Source organism: Jaculus jaculus, chromosome 8 (assembly GCF_020740685.1).
Source record: "Jaculus jaculus isolate mJacJac1 chromosome 8, mJacJac1.mat.Y.cur, whole genome shotgun sequence".
In the NCBI taxonomy this organism is placed as follows: Eukaryota; Metazoa; Chordata; class Mammalia; order Rodentia; family Dipodidae; genus Jaculus; species Jaculus jaculus.
The window spans coordinates 97317070-97337769 of record NC_059109.1 but is presented as its reverse complement, the minus strand read 5'-3'; the positions used below and the strand labels follow the sequence as shown (position 1 = coordinate 97337769).

At 43.6% G+C, this 20700-nt stretch overlaps 1 protein-coding gene across 5 annotated transcripts in view; it reads right to left on the bottom strand.

The window, feature by feature from the left end:
* The window catches only part of Macrod2 (mono-ADP ribosylhydrolase 2), a 2207522-nt gene that overhangs the window by 128640 nt on the left and 2058182 nt on the right, over nucleotides 1-20700 (bottom strand). For 2 of the 5 annotated variants that reach the window (XM_045156295.1, XM_045156294.1), the window contains exon 12: nucleotides 2610-2720. The exons of 1 other annotated variant lie outside the window; for it this stretch is intronic. In XM_045156295.1, the coding sequence (XP_045012230.1) occupies nucleotides 2610-2720 (111 nt within the window). The remainder of the gene's footprint in view (nucleotides 1-2609; nucleotides 2721-20700) is intronic. 2 more of the 5 variants (XM_045156298.1, XM_045156296.1) reach the window with 1 other exon arrangement.

Genomic DNA, 20700 nt, shown 5'->3' with positions numbered 1-20700 from the left:
GCTTCCATCCTGCACTCACTGCTCATGGAAGGTAGAACCCAGTACTTCCATCCTACACTCACTGCTCATGGAAGATAGAACACAGTACTTCCATCCTACACTCATTGCTCATGGAAGATAGAACACAGTGCTTCCATCCCGCACTCACTGCTCATGGAAGGTAGAACACAGTGCTTCCATCCTGCACTCACTGCTCATGGAGGGTAGAACACAGTGCTTCCATCCTGCACTCACTGCTCACGGAGGGTAGAACACATTGCTTCCATCCTGCACTCACTGCTCACGGAATGTAGAACACAGTGCTTCCATCCTGCACTCACTGCTCACGGAGGGTAGAACACAGTCCTTCCATCCTGCACTCACTGCTCACGGAGGGTAGAACACAGTGCTTCCATCCTGCACTCACTGCTCACGGAGGGTAGAACACAGTGCTTCCATCCTGCCCTCACTGCTCACGGAATGTAGAACACAGTGCTTCCATCCTGCACTCACTGCTCGTGGAAGGTAGAACAGTGCTTCCATCCTGCACTCACTGCTCACGGAGGGTAGAACACAGTCCTTCCATCCTGCACTCACTGCTCATGGAAGTTAGAACACAGTGCTTCCATCCTGCACTCAGTGCTCATGGAAGGTAGAACACAGTGCTTCCATCCTGCACTCACTGCTCATGGAAGGTAGAACACAGTGCTTCCATCCTGCACTCACTACTCATGGAAGGTAGAACACAGTGCTTCCATCCTACACTCACTGCTCATGGAAGATAGAACACAGTACTTCCATCCCGTACTCACTGCTCATGGAAGGTAGAACACAGTGCTTCCATCCTACACTCACTGCTCATGGGAGGTAGAACACAGTGCTTCCATCCTGCACTCACTGCTCATGGAAGGTAGAACACAGTGCTTCCATCCTGCACTCACTGCTCATGGAAGATAGAACACAGTACTTCCATCCTACACTCACTGCTCATGGAAGGTAGAACACAGTGCTTCCATCCTACACTCACTGCTCATGGAAGGTAGAACACAGTACTTCCATCCTACACTCACTGCTCATGGAAGATAGAACACAGTGCTTCCATCCTGCACTCACTGCTCACAGAAAGTAAAACGAAGTGCTTCTTTCCTACATTCACTGGGCATAGAAGGTAGAACACAGTGCTTCTCTTCTACCTGTCTGTGTTCACTGATAGTTGTCCCAAATCCAAATAGAAACACCCTGGAGTGATCTGTAATTGGGATAAGGATGAATGCATAAAACATGGGTATGTGATTGAAAATGTACATTTGTCTGTTTGCATGTGTGTACAGTTGTACAGGTTTGAAAAAATAGTCTATGTTTATAAAGACATCTTGATACTGAGCAGTGAGTGATTAAACCTGTGAGACCTCAGCAGTCAGAGAATGGCCTCATTTCTTAGCAGCTCCTTGACTAATACACATCAGCACCAAACAGCAAAAGCAGTGACTGCATTTCTCATAAGCCTCATCTTTAACACAGCATAACAGTGTGTGTGGGTGGGTGGGGGGAGCATTGGATAACAGCTCATTGCTGTATCAGAAATTGATTTTGGTGTGGTGAGGACTATGCTTCTGCAGAGCGAGTCAGCTGACCTAGTCATAGGTACACAAGGTCTTTGCCGCCTTGCTTCGGTGCTTTCTTTGATTGGCCTTCTTCAATTCCATCTTCCAAGTTAATAATAAAAGCTTCCCATTCCCTCTCAAAAGTTCCAAAGTTAATGCAGGAAGTTTTCAGTAGAAAACTTATGCTACCTGGTTTCATTCCAACAGTTCAGCATATGGTCTAGGATGTACCTGGCACACATTAGACAGAGCCCAGCCCACATATTTTTTAAATACTCCACTATGGGGCTCATTAGAATTGGGAGAGATTTTTATTTGGGCAGTTAGGCTGGTAAGTGCATAACTATGCTTATTACTCTTTTAAAGGATGGTATGCCCGAGTAGAGAACTAGGTGGGGAAAGGTGATAAATCAAGGGTGATTTAAAATGCTCTTTGATTATTAAGTGCTATTTTATTTAAAAATTTTCATTTTATAATGTACAATGTAGAATCTATAAACAGTGAATTGACCACATATCCTTTGTTGAACAGAGGTGATGTCAAGAAGGTTTTCTATCTTACTGATTGCTCTTGGAAGGGAGGAGGTAGTCAGGCTCCATGGCAGCACCCACCTATGACATGCAGACAAATAACCAGGTGCATGGTTATTTGGAAATTAACAAAAGAGCATTAAAAAAAACTCCTCCATTAAGTATGTAAGGAAATCTCTTTACTTTTTAGAAATGTTTCTCATTTCGGTCTTTTCTCCCTCACTCTAAATCTGCCAATTTGGCATGACCCAAGCTTTTCATGCTCTGATGTAGCACTTCCAGTCTCAGCCCGCCCTTCTTAGAACCTCAGTGAATTATTATTACAGGGAGATGGAATTGGTGAGTGAGACATTGAGTAAGGATGTGCCATTCTGTTTAAAAGGCACAGTGAACTTGTTGCTAACAGAGCTAAGAACCATGATGGACACTGGGGTGATGTAGGTGGAAAGGCACACACATTTTCAGACAATAGCATTGAGTAAAGTCATTGTTCACCTCTGTGGATGAGGCCTAGGAGAGTCCTCAAAAGAAATCTGAGCCCACCTGCTTCTTGGCTCTGCCCTTCCATGTCTTCCACACTTTGATTTTCCTCTGGACCATTCTCATCTTTTAAGAAAACCACAGTGGGGGAGGGGGGAGAAAACACATCAAGTCAATTTATGAAACATGTATTTGTGGATAATTTGCAGCACTGAAATTAATTGCAACCAAAGTAGCATGACTCCCCATAAAGCAAGGCAGAGAGATGAAGCAGAGGCTTGAGACAGAAAAATTACCAGTATAAGTAGATGCATCTATCCTCATCCTTTCTCACATGACTTGCTAAAGGAAATGTTGCACTGAAGTAAACAACACGTAGTCGGCAATGCTAGTCATCTCACCCTCTCCCCCCAGTTATTTCCCAAAAATATGATACAGATTTCCTTTGGCTTTTCTTCTTTGACTCATGCTTGGTGTAAGGCAGTTTGGTTTATAGGATCTTTATTTTCCGGTTTGATATTTGTTATAAAAATTCTACTTTTACTTAACTTGTGCCTGTTACCCTAATGCATCTATGATATATAATATTTTGTCTTGAACTGATTGTATTGCTATAACTAAGAAAAATAAATAGAAATTTGTAATAGAGGCTATATACCAGCAATTACTGAAAAAAGTCTTTTGTCTTAAAATATATTTTGTATCTGTGAATTTATGTTTAGGACAATTATCAACTTTGCCAGGTGTGGTGGTATACACCTTTAATCTCGGCACTCAGGGGACAGAGATGGGAGGATCACCATGACAGTGATCTCAAGGCCACCATAAGACTACGAATTCCAGGTCAACCTGCATAACAGCAACACCTTGAAAAGAAGAAAAAAAAAATACTACTTGTGGTCTAGATAGATGGCTGAGAGGTTAAAGCACTTGCTTGCCTAATGAGCCAGGTTCCATTCCCCAGTACCTGTGCAAAGCCAGCCAGATGCACAAAGTAGTACATGCATCTAGAGTTCATCTGCAGAGGTTATAGGCCATGGCACACTTACTCTCTTTCTCTCTCACTCACTCTCTCATCTATTTCTCTCTGCATGAAAATAAATATATAAATATTTTTAAAAGAAAAAAATGATAAACTTTCAAGATTATGTAAAGGACTGATTTTATAATTCTTTGCTAGAAGAGTCTACAAATCAATGTTTTCATTTTCATTTTGTTTTTCTGTTTCAGAAATTAAAACAAAATGAGTCCTTTTTATAAAGATACAAGAATATAATATGAAACATGGAGTTAAGTATAGAAACAGATTCCAGCCTGTGTTAATATGGGATATAGACAGTCACAAGACCTTGGCCTCTCAAGGACTGGGATTGTTTCCCTTCTGTGTGAATCCTGATTGGTAAATCATTTGTTTGGGTCACAGGTATGTGGTGGGAATGCTGCCCTGGGACTTCCAAGGCACCCTCAGAGAGACAATGCCTTCTGATTTCTCTCTTTAAAAAGCAAGCTGCATCTTAATGCCGTTCTGACTACAAAAGAAGAGCATGATGTCAAGCACTGAGGTACCAGTCATGTGAGTGAAGCCTCATCTAGTCCAGCTGCCACCAAGTGGCAATGCCACAGAAACAAAACTGTCTAGCTAAGCCCTTCTTAATCCTTGACCCTTAACAGGCCCAACTTGCCAAACCGCATCACACTCAGAAGTGTTTTGACCCTTCATCATTTACTGATGTTTGTTCTTTGTTGGTTTGTTTTATTGAGACAGGGTCTCATTTTGTTGCTGATTCTGGCCTTAATCCACATGTTTCTACCTCCTGAGTACTGGGGTTACAGTGTATGACACTGGGTTCAGCTCTGTTTCTTCCTCCCAATGACAGAGTCAAAAGGTTGATAATACTACCCAGAGGCAACCTTGACTCACAGATCTGAAGTAAGAAACCAAGAAGCATTGGGAAATGCTTTACCAAGAAGCTCTGAAGGAATCTCCCTTTGAAGACAGTTTCCTGGTAGGGGAGGAATGTAGTCAGTGAAGACCTAAGCATGTGCACAAGCCCTCCATTAGCTCAGCACTTTGCCAGCTGACATGAGGGGCACAGTGTGATTCTTAACATGAGATCCTGGGGAAATTCTGGACACTCTTAAATTCAGTGCAGTAAATGGCATATTTACAATCACTACACCATTATCTGACATGTTTTCTGCTGTGCTTCCCCATGTCAATGGCAGCGTTGGCTTTTGCTACAGGCAGGAAATAGCCATCATGGTTGTTTTTGCTCCCTTGCCAAGGCCAGGCTGGTACAGGAGCATGTGCCAAACACTTCTCCAGCATTTCCCCCTTCCTCTCTCCCACCAAATGGACTGAGTAAAGCAGGAACAATCAGCCAGATTTTCCCTAACACACAGACATCCTCGCACAGATTGCACGAGAGTCTTGAAGTCTGCAGGTGACAGGCTGCTCATTAAAATTAGTGTGGTTACCCTGTTTCTTAGCAAGTAGGGACAGATAGCAGTCTTACGAAGACAAGCAGGGAAAGATAAACAATTAAATCGTAGGAATATGGGGAACTGGTTACAAGAGTTTTAAATACATAGGAAGGAAATTCAAAGTCAGATGTCCAAATCCCGCATCCTTCCAACTCTTCTGGCAGTTGTTTCTGAGGTTTCCCTGATTTTCCCACACTCACTCTCTTACACAGGCATCCCAGTGGTGTGCTCAAGGTTGAGATTCGGCTGTGCGCTTTTCTGTTTGTCTCTTTCTACCCTTGGAAAACAAACGCAGGAAATGGTTGGCATGTGTATCATAGAGTGAATGCATTCTAGAAATGGGCTAGATTTGCCATTTGAGGAACATGCTCTCAGCACTGAGGTAGATTGCTCAGAGATAGTGCATGCTCACAACCAGCAGGGGGAGCCAATGCAGAACGCTTGCTTCCAAACCTAGCGCCTGCATTTGGCCAGTTAGATATGCATACACTCCACTATCTTACAGAGGGACATTTTAGCTGCCTTACAACTTTCCATCCATTTTAAAAGTTTTCAGTGGGTGTTTCCTTAGAGAAACAGTAGACCGCTACTAGTTAAAAAAATACATTACTTAGGTACCAGTAAGTGTTTGATAAACACCAGCTTTCTTTTTATCAGTTTTGTCTGTCAAGCTGTCTTCACAGGAAACCCATAAACAATAAAAGGCTAAGTAGAGCAAGGCATATAAACTTGTTTTTAGAGGGGATCTTAAAGTCTTACAATAAATGTAAAGAAATGAAGATGCCAGGATGTGTTTTTACCTTAAAAAAGTCACACAGAAACCAGATTCTAAATAGCTTGATTCTCTTAGTTAATATACCTTTAAGATCATGTACTTATTTTAGATACTAAATTTCCATAGCATTTATGCTGAGTGTGGTATACTTTACTTTCCAATACTAAAAAGGACAGTAATGTATACTGAAAACAGAGCAACACCTTACTTCTTCAGCATTAATTCTGTCTCCCAATCTTTCCACCTAAATTTATTGCATATGTGCTATTCACAATACTATGTTTCATACAGTTTACAGAATAAAATAAGCCTCTCTGCAAAATGAGTTCATGTAGAGGAGGGAATACGTTACTGGTCAGACTAACAAAACAATTCAGTAAATGTTTAATTCCACATTGGGAGCATTTTGCAAGGACAACATCCTAACATCATGACCGTGAATTACTGTCCCGATATTTGCACTCTGTTTCATGACTTGTGTATGGGAAATAGGAAGAGGCAGGGAAGTAAATCAGATTAAGTTCCTAGCAGCTCCTGGGGAAGCAATCTGATGTGCACTGGCTGCTGGTCTGCTGTGGCTATTTCTTATAAAGATCTTCACAGCTCTAGACAGAGCACACACAATTCAAATTCAGTGGCTTTCAGATCCTAGTTCTAATTCTTTAGGCTCCTCTAACAGGATTATTACATCTCTGTGTTTTTATTCTGTGGAGAAAAATACTTATACCCCATTCATGTTGATCTGCCTAAGTGACCTGATTTGTACAATGAAATACTGGTGGGCAAGATATGAACCAAGAGCCTACATGTGTTGCATCAATGGAAGTATAGTTCAGGCCTCTACTGCTTGTCACACAAGGAGATGCTCATGTAGCTGTTGGTTTAAGGACAATGCAAGATGTATGCGGTAAATCTGAACCCAAAACAAAGTCAGGAGCTAAACTACAGAACTCAGCTTGGAAATGACCCACTTAGCTGAACCTCGCCTATGTCAGATGGTCTGTGAACTCTGATATTGGCTATGTGACATAGGACCATATAGATCCCTGAGCATGAGAAGAAATAACATGTTTTAAGGAATTTAGTGTTGGGATGATTTGTTACATATTGTTATCATTATTGAAAGCAATTGGTAGCAGTTTAGTGGTACAGATGATATGTTTATTTTTCCCAGTTATCTTTTATCAAAAAGTTCTTACTCTTTTATGTATAAGGTATTCAGGGTTCAATTTTGTGTTCCTCTCATCTGCAATTTAATTTCAAACATCTTAAACACATGTTTGAAACTAAAGTTAGTTCATGTAAGATGGGGAAGATCCTAAAGAATATCTACTTCCATTGGTATAATAAGGTTTGTGGATTATTAAATTATACAGTTAGTAGGCAATATCTAGCACTTACTGATAATTGGCTACATTCGACTCAGTGTCAAAATGCTTTTGTCAGATTATAAAATTTAATTATTTTAATGACCCCATAGTTATGAACTGTTGTTTACATTTCATGGATCAGAAAACTGAGACACAGAGATCTAAAGTATTTTCTGCAAAGATGAACAGCTAGCAATTAGTCATGGAAAAAGGCTCTGAGTGATGGAGAGACAGCTTAGTGATTAAATGCTTCCCTGTTAAGCCTAAGGACCCTAGGTTGAGGCTCGATTCCCCAGGACCCATGTTAGGCAGATGCACCAGGGGCACACACATCTGGAGTTCGTTTGCAGTGGCTGGAAGCCCTGACACACCCGTTCTCTCTCTCTCTCTCTTGATCTCTCCCCCCCCTTTTGACCTTATCCCCTGCCTGCCTCTTTCTCTCTCTGTGTCAATCTCAAATAAATAAAAATAAATTAAAAAGGTCTCTGATACCAACCCATTTCTGTCTCTTTGAAAATAGTAGCTAATCTTCATTGTCTGAATAAGATAGACTCTAGGTTGGTGTAAAGGAGCAAAATTATACTTAATAAGAACTGGGGCACTAAGCTGGCATCTTCTATAAACGGATTAACATATAACACAAAGAATTCCAAAACCTGCTTAATACCTGCTTTTGGTTTTAGTGGCTTATAAATTATCCCATACCTTTATCTTACTGTAGTATCTTTTTAGACTTTTTGGAAAATTTTCATCATGAACAAAATACAGTTAGGTCATAATACTATCCTAATCATTTTCTTTGTGTCCTGAACCCATCCCCCTTCAACAAATACCTTCTTCTTTCCAATAAGACCCTCCTCTATTTTGATGCCTTTTGAAAAACCTTCCCCATCTCCCATGTTGAAGTGTCAATTTTATGAAGATAGTGCCAGCTGCTATGAGGTCATAACATAATGATAAGGTCACACCATGTCCAGAAAATAGTGTCCCAAAGCATTCCTCTCCTTCTTCTGTCTCTTACATTTTTTCCTCTTTTTTGGAATTTTCTTTGATTCTTGGAGGGCATGATAAAGATGTCTTATTGAGCACTGAGCACTCAACCTTCAATAAGCATTTATATTTTTATAAAAATAGATTTTTATAAATTTGGAATAATTATTTTTGGTTATTTTAAGATAGGGTTTCACTCTAGTCCAGACTGACCTGGAATTCACTATATGGTCTCAGTGTGACCTCAAACTCATAGTAATCCTCCTACCTCTGCCTCCTGAGTTCTGGGATTAAAGGTGTGTGCCAACACACCCAGAAACTTTGGAATAATTTTAAACAAAGGAAAGTACCAACAATTCCCACACTTGTATACTGTGCTGGTTTTTATTGAATGTGTACATTGCTCAGTTGAATTTTAGAATTTTCCAGTAAATTGCTCCACCCAGCCCACTAGAATACTTGAATAGCAGGCAAATGCAACACCTAGGATTACTTCTGCAGTTGGATTGGAGTACAAGAACTACACGTGGCACCTTATACTCCTACTCTGAAGGTACATAAAGGTGGATTTCCAAATCTAAAAGCAACACACATAATTAGAAAACCTAAGCATCAAATCAACTCAGGATGCAAAAATTATAACATTATAATACAAGAAACACAAAGAATCATGAAAATATAATCCTAGCAAAATTACAAATCCATCAAAAATGGGGCCCAATGATACTGTTTTAGATGAAATGCCTGACAAAGATTAAAATAAAAATATTTTATCTATACTCAAAGAAATCAAAGGAATTAAAGAAGAAAATACAGGAATTAAGGAAGAAAACAAACTCCTAAAGGAATTCCAAGAGAACACAGGAAACCAGCTGACTGAAATAAAGAGGTCATTACAAGATATGAGAAAGGAAATAGAAAAATGGAAAAAAAAAAAAAACAGGCAGAAATACAGGTACTGAAAAGTACAGTCAGTCAAATCAAAACCTGTGAAGTCTCACCAATAGAATGGATGAAGAAGAGAACAGAATATCTAAACTAGATCAGGTGGCAGATCTAATACAGTTCAACAAAAAGAAAGATAAGCTAATAGGAAGGTATGAATGGGAATTTCAGGATATCTGGAACACTATCAAAAGATCAAACATGACTATATGCAGACTTCCGGCCAAGATGGCAACTGCCTAGCTGTGCTGCAAATCCCAGGGAAAGATAGGCAAGACATTAAGGTTTTCCTAGGTTTTCTTGTCAGTGTGAGGGCTCAGAGGCAGGGGAAAACAGGGAATCATGGATCCCCTTGTGGGCAGGTAGAACACCCATTCCACCAAATACCTGGGCACTCCACCGCCTCCATGTCCTGTCATGCGCCCCATTGCAGCACCCCATCCTGCACCTGTCCCATGCCCCATCCCATGCCCCATCATGGTGTGCCCCATCCCGCACCTGTCCCATGTCCCATTGCAGAGCCCTATCCCTCCCCCATCCTGTGAACCATAGCGGCACCCAGTCGCGGCGCCCTGTCCCATGCCACATCCCGCACCCCGTCCCATGCCCTGTCCCGCAGCTGTCCCACGCCCCATCGTGGTGCCATCCCTGGCCATCCCCCACTCTCCTGTGGTGAGGGAGCGCAGACTGTTTCCAGGTCCCAGGGCTCCCAGCCAGAGTTTGGGCTGCTTCAGGGCCTGGTACCTCAGTCCTCCTCCCAGGTCAAACTCAGGCAGCTTTAGCACATTACCGCTTGAGAATTCAGGCAACTTTGGCGCCCCTGTCAGGCAGTAGATAGGCAGCTTTGGCAAGTGGGAGCCAAAGCCCAGACTGCTTAGCAACTGCCCCAGGCTGCCTCAGATTCCCATTGCGCTAGAGTCCAGGCTGATCCACCCACATACCTGCCCATACACTGTCATGGGCAGACCACAGCACAAAAGAAATAACATGAAAAATCAAATCAAGAAAATCCAGTTAGATCACCCAGTCCTACAATGAAAAATATATCTAACAAAAACATAGAAGAGTCATTAGGATCAGAACCTCAAATTGAACCTATGAACAATGCAACCCTGACCAACCTACTGGTAGAACTTGCAGGAAAGCAACAAAGGACTGATAGTCATGTGGATGCTACCATCACTAAGCTAGAAGAAATCAATAAGAGATTGGAAGGAGTTCAAAGAGAGGTAATAGTTTGAGGGAGAGTGAAAAAAAAATAGTAACTTAAAAATCAGCTGGCCATACTAAATGAAGACATAAAGGAATGCAAGGATGAATTCCAAGAATCATCAAGAAAATCAGAAAATGATGTGAAAAGGGATCTTGACAGAGCGATGAAAATGATACATAGAAAAGTAGTAGAAAATGCAAACTTAATTGAACAAGTCTAAAACTCTCTAAAGGCTCTCAAAAATAGTCAGTGAAGTGGAGGATAGAAACTCTGATCTGGAAGACAAGATGGAAGAAACAGTTCGAGAGTTCAAAAACATCAGTAACTTCAAAAGTTCCTGTGAACACATGAGGGAATTGTGGGATACACTTAAGCATCCTAATATCAGAATCATTGGAATACCAGAAGGAGAAGAATGTCAGACCAAAGGCATGGAGAACTTATTTAACAAAATAATTGAAGAAAACTTCCCCAATCTCTTAAAAGCAAGGCCATTCAAGATATAAGAAGCCAACAGAACTCCAAACAGACTGGACCAAAGGAGAAACTCCCCAAGACAGATTATCATTAAGACTCTAAACATTGACACCAAAGAGAAAATCCTAAAAGCAGGTAGGGAAAAACAGCACACCACTTTCAAAGGTAACCCCATCAGACTTACTTCAGACTTCTCAATGGAAACCCTGAAAGCTAGAAGGGCCTGGAGTGAAACTCTTCAAAGTCTAAGAACCTATGGATTCCAACTCAAACTACTCTACCCAGCCAAAGTATTCCCCATAATAGATGGTGAAAGAAAAACTTTCCATGACAAAACTCAGCTTTACAATTATATGAACACAAAACCAAAACTACAGAGAGTATGTTAGGAAATTCTCCACAAAGAAGAAACAAATAACCAAACTCAAATGCCTACAAGAAGCAGACCACAACAACCAAACCCAGAGTAGTCACAAAAAACTTCAAAGCCCATGAAAACACCAACACACATCTACCACCACAATATAGCAGGGATCAAATCAAATATCACAGTCATTATCCTAAATATTGATGGCATTAATCCACCCATCAAGAGACACAAGCTAACAGGATGGATCAAAAAATTAGACCCCTCAATCTGTTGCCTTCAAGAAACCCACCTTACCACTAAAGACAGACACCTCCTCAGGGTAAAGGAGTGGAAGACAGTATTCCAAGAAACTGGGAATAAGAAACAAGCAGGTGTAGCTATATTAATATCAGATAAAATAGACTTCAAACCAAAAATAATCAAAAAAAACAAAGAAGGCCACTTCCTACTTATCAAGGGAACAACACATCAAGAAGATATTACAATCATAAATCTGTATGCACCAAACACAGGGACACCACGGTTCATAAAACAAAACCTACTTGACAATAAAACAGAAATAACAAACAACACTATCATAGCTGGGGACATCAATACACCATTATCAGTAATAGAGAGAACATCCAAACAGAAATCCACAGGGAAGTAAGAGAGCTCAACAAAACCATACATCACTTAGACCTAATGGATATCTTCAGAACTTTCCATCCCAAATCCACAGACTACACATTCTTCTCAGCAGCCCATGGAACAGTCTCTAAAATAGACCATATACTGGGTCACAAAGACTGCCTCCACATATTTAGGAAAAATTCACATAATTCCCTGCATGATATCATATCACAATGCTATATTGCTAGAAATCAATGACAAAAGACCCACGAAAAATCCCAATGGTACCTGGAAACTGAACAGCACACTCTTAAACAATAAATGGATATTGTATGGATGAAATAAAAAAAAGGAAATTGCAAAATTCCTGGAATTGAATGACAATGAGAACACATCATACCAAAACTTATGGGACACAATGAAGGCTGTTCACAGGGGAAAATTCATAGCACTCAATGCCTTCATAAAAAAGACAGAAATATCCCAAATCAACAACCTAACCATCCACCTAAAGGCACTGAACAAACAAGAAAAATCCAACCCAAAGAGCTCCAGAAGGAAGGAAATAATGAAAATCAGAGCAGAAATTAATGAATTGGAAACCAAGGAAACAATTAAGACAATTGGCAAAACAAAGAGCTGGTAAATAAGATTGACAAACCCCTGGCCAATTTGATCAAGCAAACAAAGGAGAGGCTTCAAATTAACAAAATTCAAAATGAAAAAGGAGAGATCACAACAGACCTAAGTGAAATTGGGAGAATCATCAGGACCTCTACTCCACAAAATTGGATAATGTAGAGGAGATGGATAAATTCCTGGACACATACCATCTATCAAAGCTAAACTCAGAGCAGATTAATCACCTATCACACTCATGGAAATTGAAAAAGTAATAAAAAATTTCCCAAAAAAGAAGAGTCCAGGACCAGATGGCTTCTCAGCTGAATTCTATCAAACCTTCATGGAAGAACTCAAACCAATCTTCCTTGCACTGTGCCATACAATTGAAGAACAGGGAAAGCTACCCAAATCCTTTTATGAAGCTAGTATCATCCTAATTCCAAAACCAGGCAGAGATGCCACAAGAAAAGAAAACTACCAGCCTATTTCCCTAATAAACTTAGATGCAAAGATCCTGAACAAAATCCTCACAAACCAAATCCAACAACATATCAAAAGCATCATCCACCTTGACGAAGTGGGATTTATCCCAGGAACACAAGGGTGGTTCAACATATGGAGATCTGTCAATGTAATACACCCCATAAACAAGGTTAAACATAAAAACCACATGATCATTTCGATAGATGCAGAAAAGGCCTTTGACAAGATACAACATCACTTCATGATCAAAACATTGGAGAGAACTGGCATAGTTGGTACATATCTTAACATAATAAAGGCAATATACAAAGCTCCAAAGGCCCAAATAATACTTAATGGAGAGAGACTGGAGGAATTCCCATTAAGATCAGGAACAAGACAGGGTTGTCCTCTCTCACTTCTGCTTTTCAATATAGTACTGGAAGTCCTAGCTCAAGCAATAAGACAGGAGAAGGAAATAAAAGGGATACAATTTAATAAAAGGGATACAATTTGGAAAGGAAGAAGTTAAGTTAGCTCTATTCGCTGATGACATGATTGTATATGTAAGAGACCCAAGGGACTCCAACCCAAAACTCCTGAAGGTGATTAACTCCTATAGCAAAGTAGCAGGATATAAAATCAATGCACAAAAATCAGTAGCATTTATATATGCAAATGACAAAGATACAGAGCAAGAAGTAAGGGACATAGTCCCATTTTCAATAGCAACAACAACAACAAAAAACCCTTGGAATAATTTTAACCAAGCAAGTGAAAGATCTATACAAAGAAAACATAAAAACACTCAAAAAAGAAATTGAGGAGGACTTGAGAAATTGGAAAGACCTCCCATGCTCCTGGATAGGCAGAATTAACATTGTGAAGATGACAATCCTACCAAAGGCAATATATAGATTTAATGCAATTCCAATTAAAATCCCTACAGTGTTCTTCACAGAGATAGAAAAAATGATCTCAAATTTCATATGGAAAGGCAGAAGGCCTTGCATATCCAAACATATCCTCAGCAAAAGAAATACCTCTGGTGGCATCACCATACCTGATCTAAAGGTATATTACAAAGCCATAAATAAAAACAGCATGGTACTGGCATAAAAACAGGAGTCTAGACCAATGGAATAGACTTGAGGACTTGGACTTTGGGTCAAGCAACTATAGCTACTTGATATTCGACAAAGGCCAGAACAATATAGGCTTGTAAAAAGACAGCATCTTCAACAAATGGTGCTGGACAAACTGGATAACCACATGCAGGAAACTGAAACTTGATTCACACATTTCACCATGCACTACACTCAAATCCAAATGGGTAAAAGACCTCTATATAAGACCAGAAACTCAAATAATACTGGAAGAAAACTTAGGAAGTACTTTTTATGATATTGGAATGGAAAAAGACTTCCTGAACAAAATCCTCGTAGCTCACGATCTTAAACAGTCACTTAACCAATGGGATCATATGAAGCTGAAGAGATTCTTTACAGACAAGCATACAATAAGCAAAGCCAACAGATTACCCACAGAATGGGAGAGAAAATATTTGTGAGTTATCCAGTTGATAAGGGCCTAACGTCTATAATCTACAAAGAACTCAAAAATCTAAACAGTAAGAAGTCAAACACCCCACTCCAAAAATGGGGCAAAGAGATGAACAGGCAGTTCACAGAGGAAGAAATAAAAATGGCAAACACACACTTAAGAAAATGTTCATCATCCCTAATCATCAGAGAAATGCAAATTAAAACAACTACGATATTCCACCTTACCCCAATAAGGATAGCAAACATCAAAAAATCAAACGAAAATAAATGCTGGCGAGAATGTAGAGAAGCAGGAACACTCATCCACTATTTGTGGGAATGTAGGATGGTACAACTACTTTGGAAAGCAATATGGAGACTTCTGAAAAAGCTGACTATAGAGATACCAACAGACCCAGTTATTCCCTTACTGGGCATCTACCCTAAAACCTTCAAACCACAGGCCAGAGAGATTTGCTCAACCATGTTTGTAGCGGCTCAATTCATAATAGCTAAGAGCTGGAATCAACCCAGATGTCCATCACTTAAAGAATGGATAACTAAGATGTGGTATATCTACACAATGGAATTCTATACAGCAGTAAGAAAAAATGACACAAAGAAATTTGAGGAAAAATGGTTGAACCTGGAACAGATCATTCTCAGTGAACTTACCCAATCACAGACAAAAAAGCACCACATAGTCTCACTCATCTACAGCACCAAACCTGAATCTACCCAAGATACCTTACACACACAGCAAGCATCTCATGGACTAGACATTAGGAGGGATGTGGAGGGAGGGGAGGGCATTGAAGGGGTGGAAAACACTAATCTAGACCCAAAGGCAATGGTACCATAAAATTCTACTTCCTAAAAGGCAGACCAAATGGCTGAAGCTTCACCAGGCCCTTACAGGAAATACCTGAACCACAAGACGCTGGAGAGGGTAGGATTAAGTCTAACCTAAATACTCTACATCTTCCCTCCCTCCCTCTCCCTCTCCCTTTCTCTCATATGCAGCTGACAAGTAAAATGGAATGGCATGGCTAGAAGCCAGGAGAGAGAGTGTCAGTTCCCAGACAGTCAGCGTGTCTAGTGCCAGAAGGTGCTACATGGGCGACTGGGGGAAATGACCAATATCTGTCCAAGCAACTCATGGTCCAACCTATGTAGCAGCAAATAATCTGGTGATGCCCACACAAGTGCAATAGTGGCACACCGCCATGGTGAGGAACCAAACCCATAGCTGAAGCTGGGAAACAAGTCAGAACCATATCTAAACATAAGACCACTCTCCAATATCAAGCTACCCTCAATCATGGGCTACAAGAGGGCCTATATCTATTAAATTCTGTATAAAAAATGTAAGGGCTATCTCATTTGCCCTGGTGCTAACTTACTCTCTGTTGGAGAATCTGCTTCTCTTTTTCAGATAGATGCAGATTCTAAGGAGAGAGCCACCCTCAAAAGGACCCAGGCTGAAACTAATGAAAATTGGTGAAACAAGGAAGGGTGTTGTTTTCTTGATGAACCGATACCAGCACAAGAGGGAAGGAGACCAACACAGAGAAAAATCAACGCCTACCAAATCAGAGAGCCAGAGCCCCAGAAGCCCCCAACACCTCATCACTGAAAGAGACCAAAAATGAACCCAACATGGCTCAGGGAAATTTTGCGGAAGAGGGGGCAGAAAGAATGTCAGAGCCACATGTTGGGCCATGATATACAGAGACATTTATTATACCAATAACTGTGGGCTAACTCCACAATGCACGACCCATATACCTCAACAAGGAGGGGCCAATGGGGAGGGGGTAGGTCATGGATGAGCCTAATAATGGTACCAAACTGCCTGTACTTGCAGAACAGAAAACTAATTTAAAAAAATACTATATGCAGACTTCCGGTCAAGATGGCTATTGCCTAGCTGCACTACAAACAAGAAGGGGAAAAAAAGGTAAGTATGCAAGGGAAATTAGGAACTTTTTGAAGAGGGAGGGCACAGATCGGGGTAAAAGAGGGAAGCACACAACCCCGCGACCCACGCCCTGCCACCCCGCCCGCTGAGAATCGCCGCATTGGGCGCGGCCCGGCGCCTCAGCGGCCTGGCGCCCCGTGCGCACCAAGCCCCACACGCCCCGGCGGCCCACGCGTGCCCACAACCCCTGCGCCCCATGCCCGCGCACCCCCCGCCCCCCCAAGCACGCCCCTCCCCCCCAGCGTGCCCCACGCTCCCTATCCACACGCAGAGGCGCAGCCCGAGCGAACCGAAGCTTCCCGCGCCCCGGGCAACCAGGTCTGCCCTGCGCCCCCATGCCCCCCGCGCGCCCCAGACCCCGTGCCCCACCCCCGCGCGCCTTGAGACACCCCCCCACCCGCCCCAACCCCCGCACGCCCACGCTCCCTATCCACACTCAGTAGGCGCGCCCCAAGCGCCCCATGCCCAGGGCACCCAGGCGTGCCCCACACCCCTGAGCCCCCGTGCACCCCGAGACCCCCGTGCCCCACCCCCACGCGCCTTGAACCCCCCCGCACGCTCCGCCCCCGCCTCCCCCCGCTCGCCCAACGCTCCCTACCCACACGCGGCAGGCGCGCTCCAAGCGCCACTGAGCGTCCCGTGCCCCGGGCGCCCAGGTGTGCCCTGCGCCCCCCACGTGCCCCAAGACCCCTGAGCCCCACCCCTGCGCTCCTCGAGCCCACCGCCCCCCGTGCGCCCCACCCCCGCCGCGCTTCCGGAGTGCTCCGGGGTGTCCTGCAGCGCCCCCCAGCGTCCCACACTCCATCTTACCTCAGCGTGCTCCACACCCCCTGCAAGACCCGCGACCCCCTTGACCACCACCCCCGCGCGACCCGCCCTCCCCCCCGCGAGTCCAGAGCACCCTGAGGCTTCCCACAGCGTCCTGTGCCTCCCCCTGCCCACCCAAGCGCCCCGCGCTCCTAGCCGTCCACCCTCCCCACGTGTTCTGCGTCCCCACCCCCACGCGCCCCGGAGCATCCGCGCCCTGAGCCCCGTGCGCCCTGAAGTGCTCCCTGCCCCCCCACTGCACCCCGTCCCCCACCCCGCACGCCCCTCGTCCCCCCGCCGCATGAGGCCCGGGCGCCCCCGTAGTCCCGAGCACGCCCCTGCATGCCCAGGCGTGCCCCGTGCCCCCTGTGCCCCACCCCCACGAGTCCTGCGCCCCAGAGTGCCTCAGCATACCCCGCCCCCCTCCACGCGTCCAGAGCACCGTGCGGCGTCCCTTGGCATCCCGCACCCCGGTGTGCCCTGTGCCCCCTCCCCCCATGCACACCCCGCGCACCCCCCCACGTGCCCTGTGCTCCTAGCCCCCCGCGCCTCCTGCAAGCTCCTCCGCGCCCCCCTGTGCACCCCGTGACCCCCCGCGCACCCCGCGCTCCCCCCAGGGCACCCCACTCCGCACCCCCTGAGCCCTGCCACCTCCCGCACACCCCACCCTGATTGCCCGGTGCCCCGGCACACCCCGACCCCCCCCCGCCGTGTCCCCACTCGCTCCATACACACCATCGCACCCCGCGCCCCCTTCTGCCCACCCGCCCATGAACCCTCTGCACATCCTGCATGGCTGTGCTCTGATCGGGCACCCACCAGTCACGCCTGCCAGCCTGCTGCACTGAAGCTGAGACCTCCTACCTCGCCCTTGTTCTCTGATCCTGCGAGTAGACCAGCCATGTGGTGCTCGGTTCGCAGGCCTGTGGGGGCCACCCCTGCCGTGAATAGGTGGCTGCCAGATCCCCTGCTGCTGTGCTCACATCACTTGCCGCCGGTCAGCTTCTGCTGTGTCCTGATTCCGTACCCACATCATCTGCCTCTGCACTACAATTGCATGTGCAGCGGGCCCACCCCACAGCAAGAGCCACATAAGTCCACACTGAGTCACTAGCGCCAGCGCAGCTGCCATCCCTTACCTGTACATCGCCACCCAGCCCCCACTCCCCTGAGGCGGAAGAGCACAGACTGTTTACAGACCCCAGTGTACCCAGCCAGAATCTAGGCACCTTTAGGGCTTGCTACCTCAGTCCCCTTTCAAGCTCAAAGGCAGGCAGCTTAGGTGCATTACTGGGTGAGAATTCAGGCAACTTTGGTGCCCCTGCCAGGCTATAGGTAGGCGGCTTAAGCAAGACTGAGCAAAAACCCAGGCTGCTTACAACTGCCCCAGGCTGCCTTGGATTTGCATTAAGCTAGATCCCAGGCTGCTCCACCCACCTACCTGCCCATAAACTGACATGGGTAGACCACAGCGCAAAAGAAATAACATGAAAAATAAAATGGAAGAAAATCCAGACAGATCACCCAGTCCAACAAGGATCACAACTAACCAAAACATAGAACATCAAGTGGAAGCAATGAACAATGCAACCCTGACCAAACTACTGCTAGAACTGACAGGAAAGCTACAAAGGATAGATAATCGTATGGATGCTACCATCACTAAGCTAGAGCAATATGATAAGACACTGGAAGGATTCAAAGAGAGCTAAGAGAGTTGAGGGAGAGTGAAAAAAAAAAGAGGACCTTAAAAATCAGCTGGCCACACTAAATGAAAACATAAAGAAATGCAAGGATGATTTCCAAGAATCAGCAAGAAAATCAGAAAATGAGACAAAAAGAGAGCCGGACAAAGCGATGGAAGTGATACATAAGAAAGTAGTAGAAAATGCAAACTTAATTGAACAAGTCCAAAACTCACTAGAGGCTCTCAAGAATAGAGTCAGCGAAGTGGAAGATAGAAATTCTGATCTGGAAGACAGGATGGAAGAAACAGTTCGAGAGTCCAAAACTTTCAGTAAGTTCAAAAGCTCCTGTGAACAGAACATGAGAGAATTGTGGGATACACTTAAACGTCCTAATATCAGAATCATTGGAATACCAGAAGGAGAAGAATTTCAGACCAAAGGCATGGAGAACTTATTTAACACAATAATTGAAGAAAACTTCCCCCGTCTCTTAAAAGAAAGGCCCATCAAGATTCAAGAAGCAAACAGAACTCCTAACCGACTAGACCAAAGGATAAACTCCCCAAGGCATATTATCATTAAGACTCTAAACATTGACACCAAGGAAAAAATCCTAAAAGCAGCTAGGGAAAAACAGCACACCACTTTCAAAGGAAACCCCATCAGAATTACTTCAGACTTCTCAATGGAAACCCTGAAAGCTAGAAGGGCCTGGAATGAAACTCTACAAACTCTAAGAATCTATGGCTTACAACCCAAACTACTCTATCCAGTAAAAGTCTCCCATATAATAGATGGTGAAAGGAAAACTTTCCATGACAAAACTCAGCTTTACAATTATATGAAAACAAAACCAAACCTACAGAAAGTACTCCAGGAAATTCTCCACAGAGAAGAAACAAATAACCAAACACAAATGCCTACAAGAAGAAGATCACAGCAACCAAACCCAGAGTAGATAGAAAAAAAAAAAAAATTAAATTCCATGAAAATACCAACACACCTCTACCACCACAACATGACAGGGATCAAATCAAATCTCACAGTCATCACCCTAAACATTAATGGCCTTAATTCACCCATCAAGAGACACAGGCTAACAGGGTGGATCAAAAAATTAGACCCCTCAATCTGCTGCCTTCAAGAAACCCACCTTACCACTAAAGACAGAAACCTCCTCAGGGTGAAAGGGTGGAAAACAATATTCCAAGCAAATGGGAATAAGAAACAAGCAGGTGTAGCTATATTAATATCAGATAAAGTTGACTTCAAACCAAAAACAAGCAAAAAAGATAAAGAAGGCTACTTCCTACGTATAAAGGGAACAATCCATCAAGAGGATATTACAATCATAAATCTGTATGCACCAAACACAGGGGCACCGCAGTTCATAAAACAAAACCTACTTGACGATAAAACAGAAATAACCACCAACACCATCATAGCTGGGGACTTTAACACACCATTATCAGTAATAGACAGATCATCCAAACAGAAGCTCAACAGGGAAGTAAGAGAGCTCAACAAAACCATAGAGCACTTAGACCTAACAGACATCTACAGAACTTTCCATCCCAAATTCACAGACTACACATTCTTCTCAGCAGCCCATGGAACATTCTCTAAAATAGACCATATACTGAGTCACAAAGATAGCCTCCACATATTTAGGAAAATCGACATAATTCCCTGCATGATATCAGATCATAATGCTATAGTCCTAGAAATCAACAACAAAAAAACCAACAAGAGCTCCAACGGCAA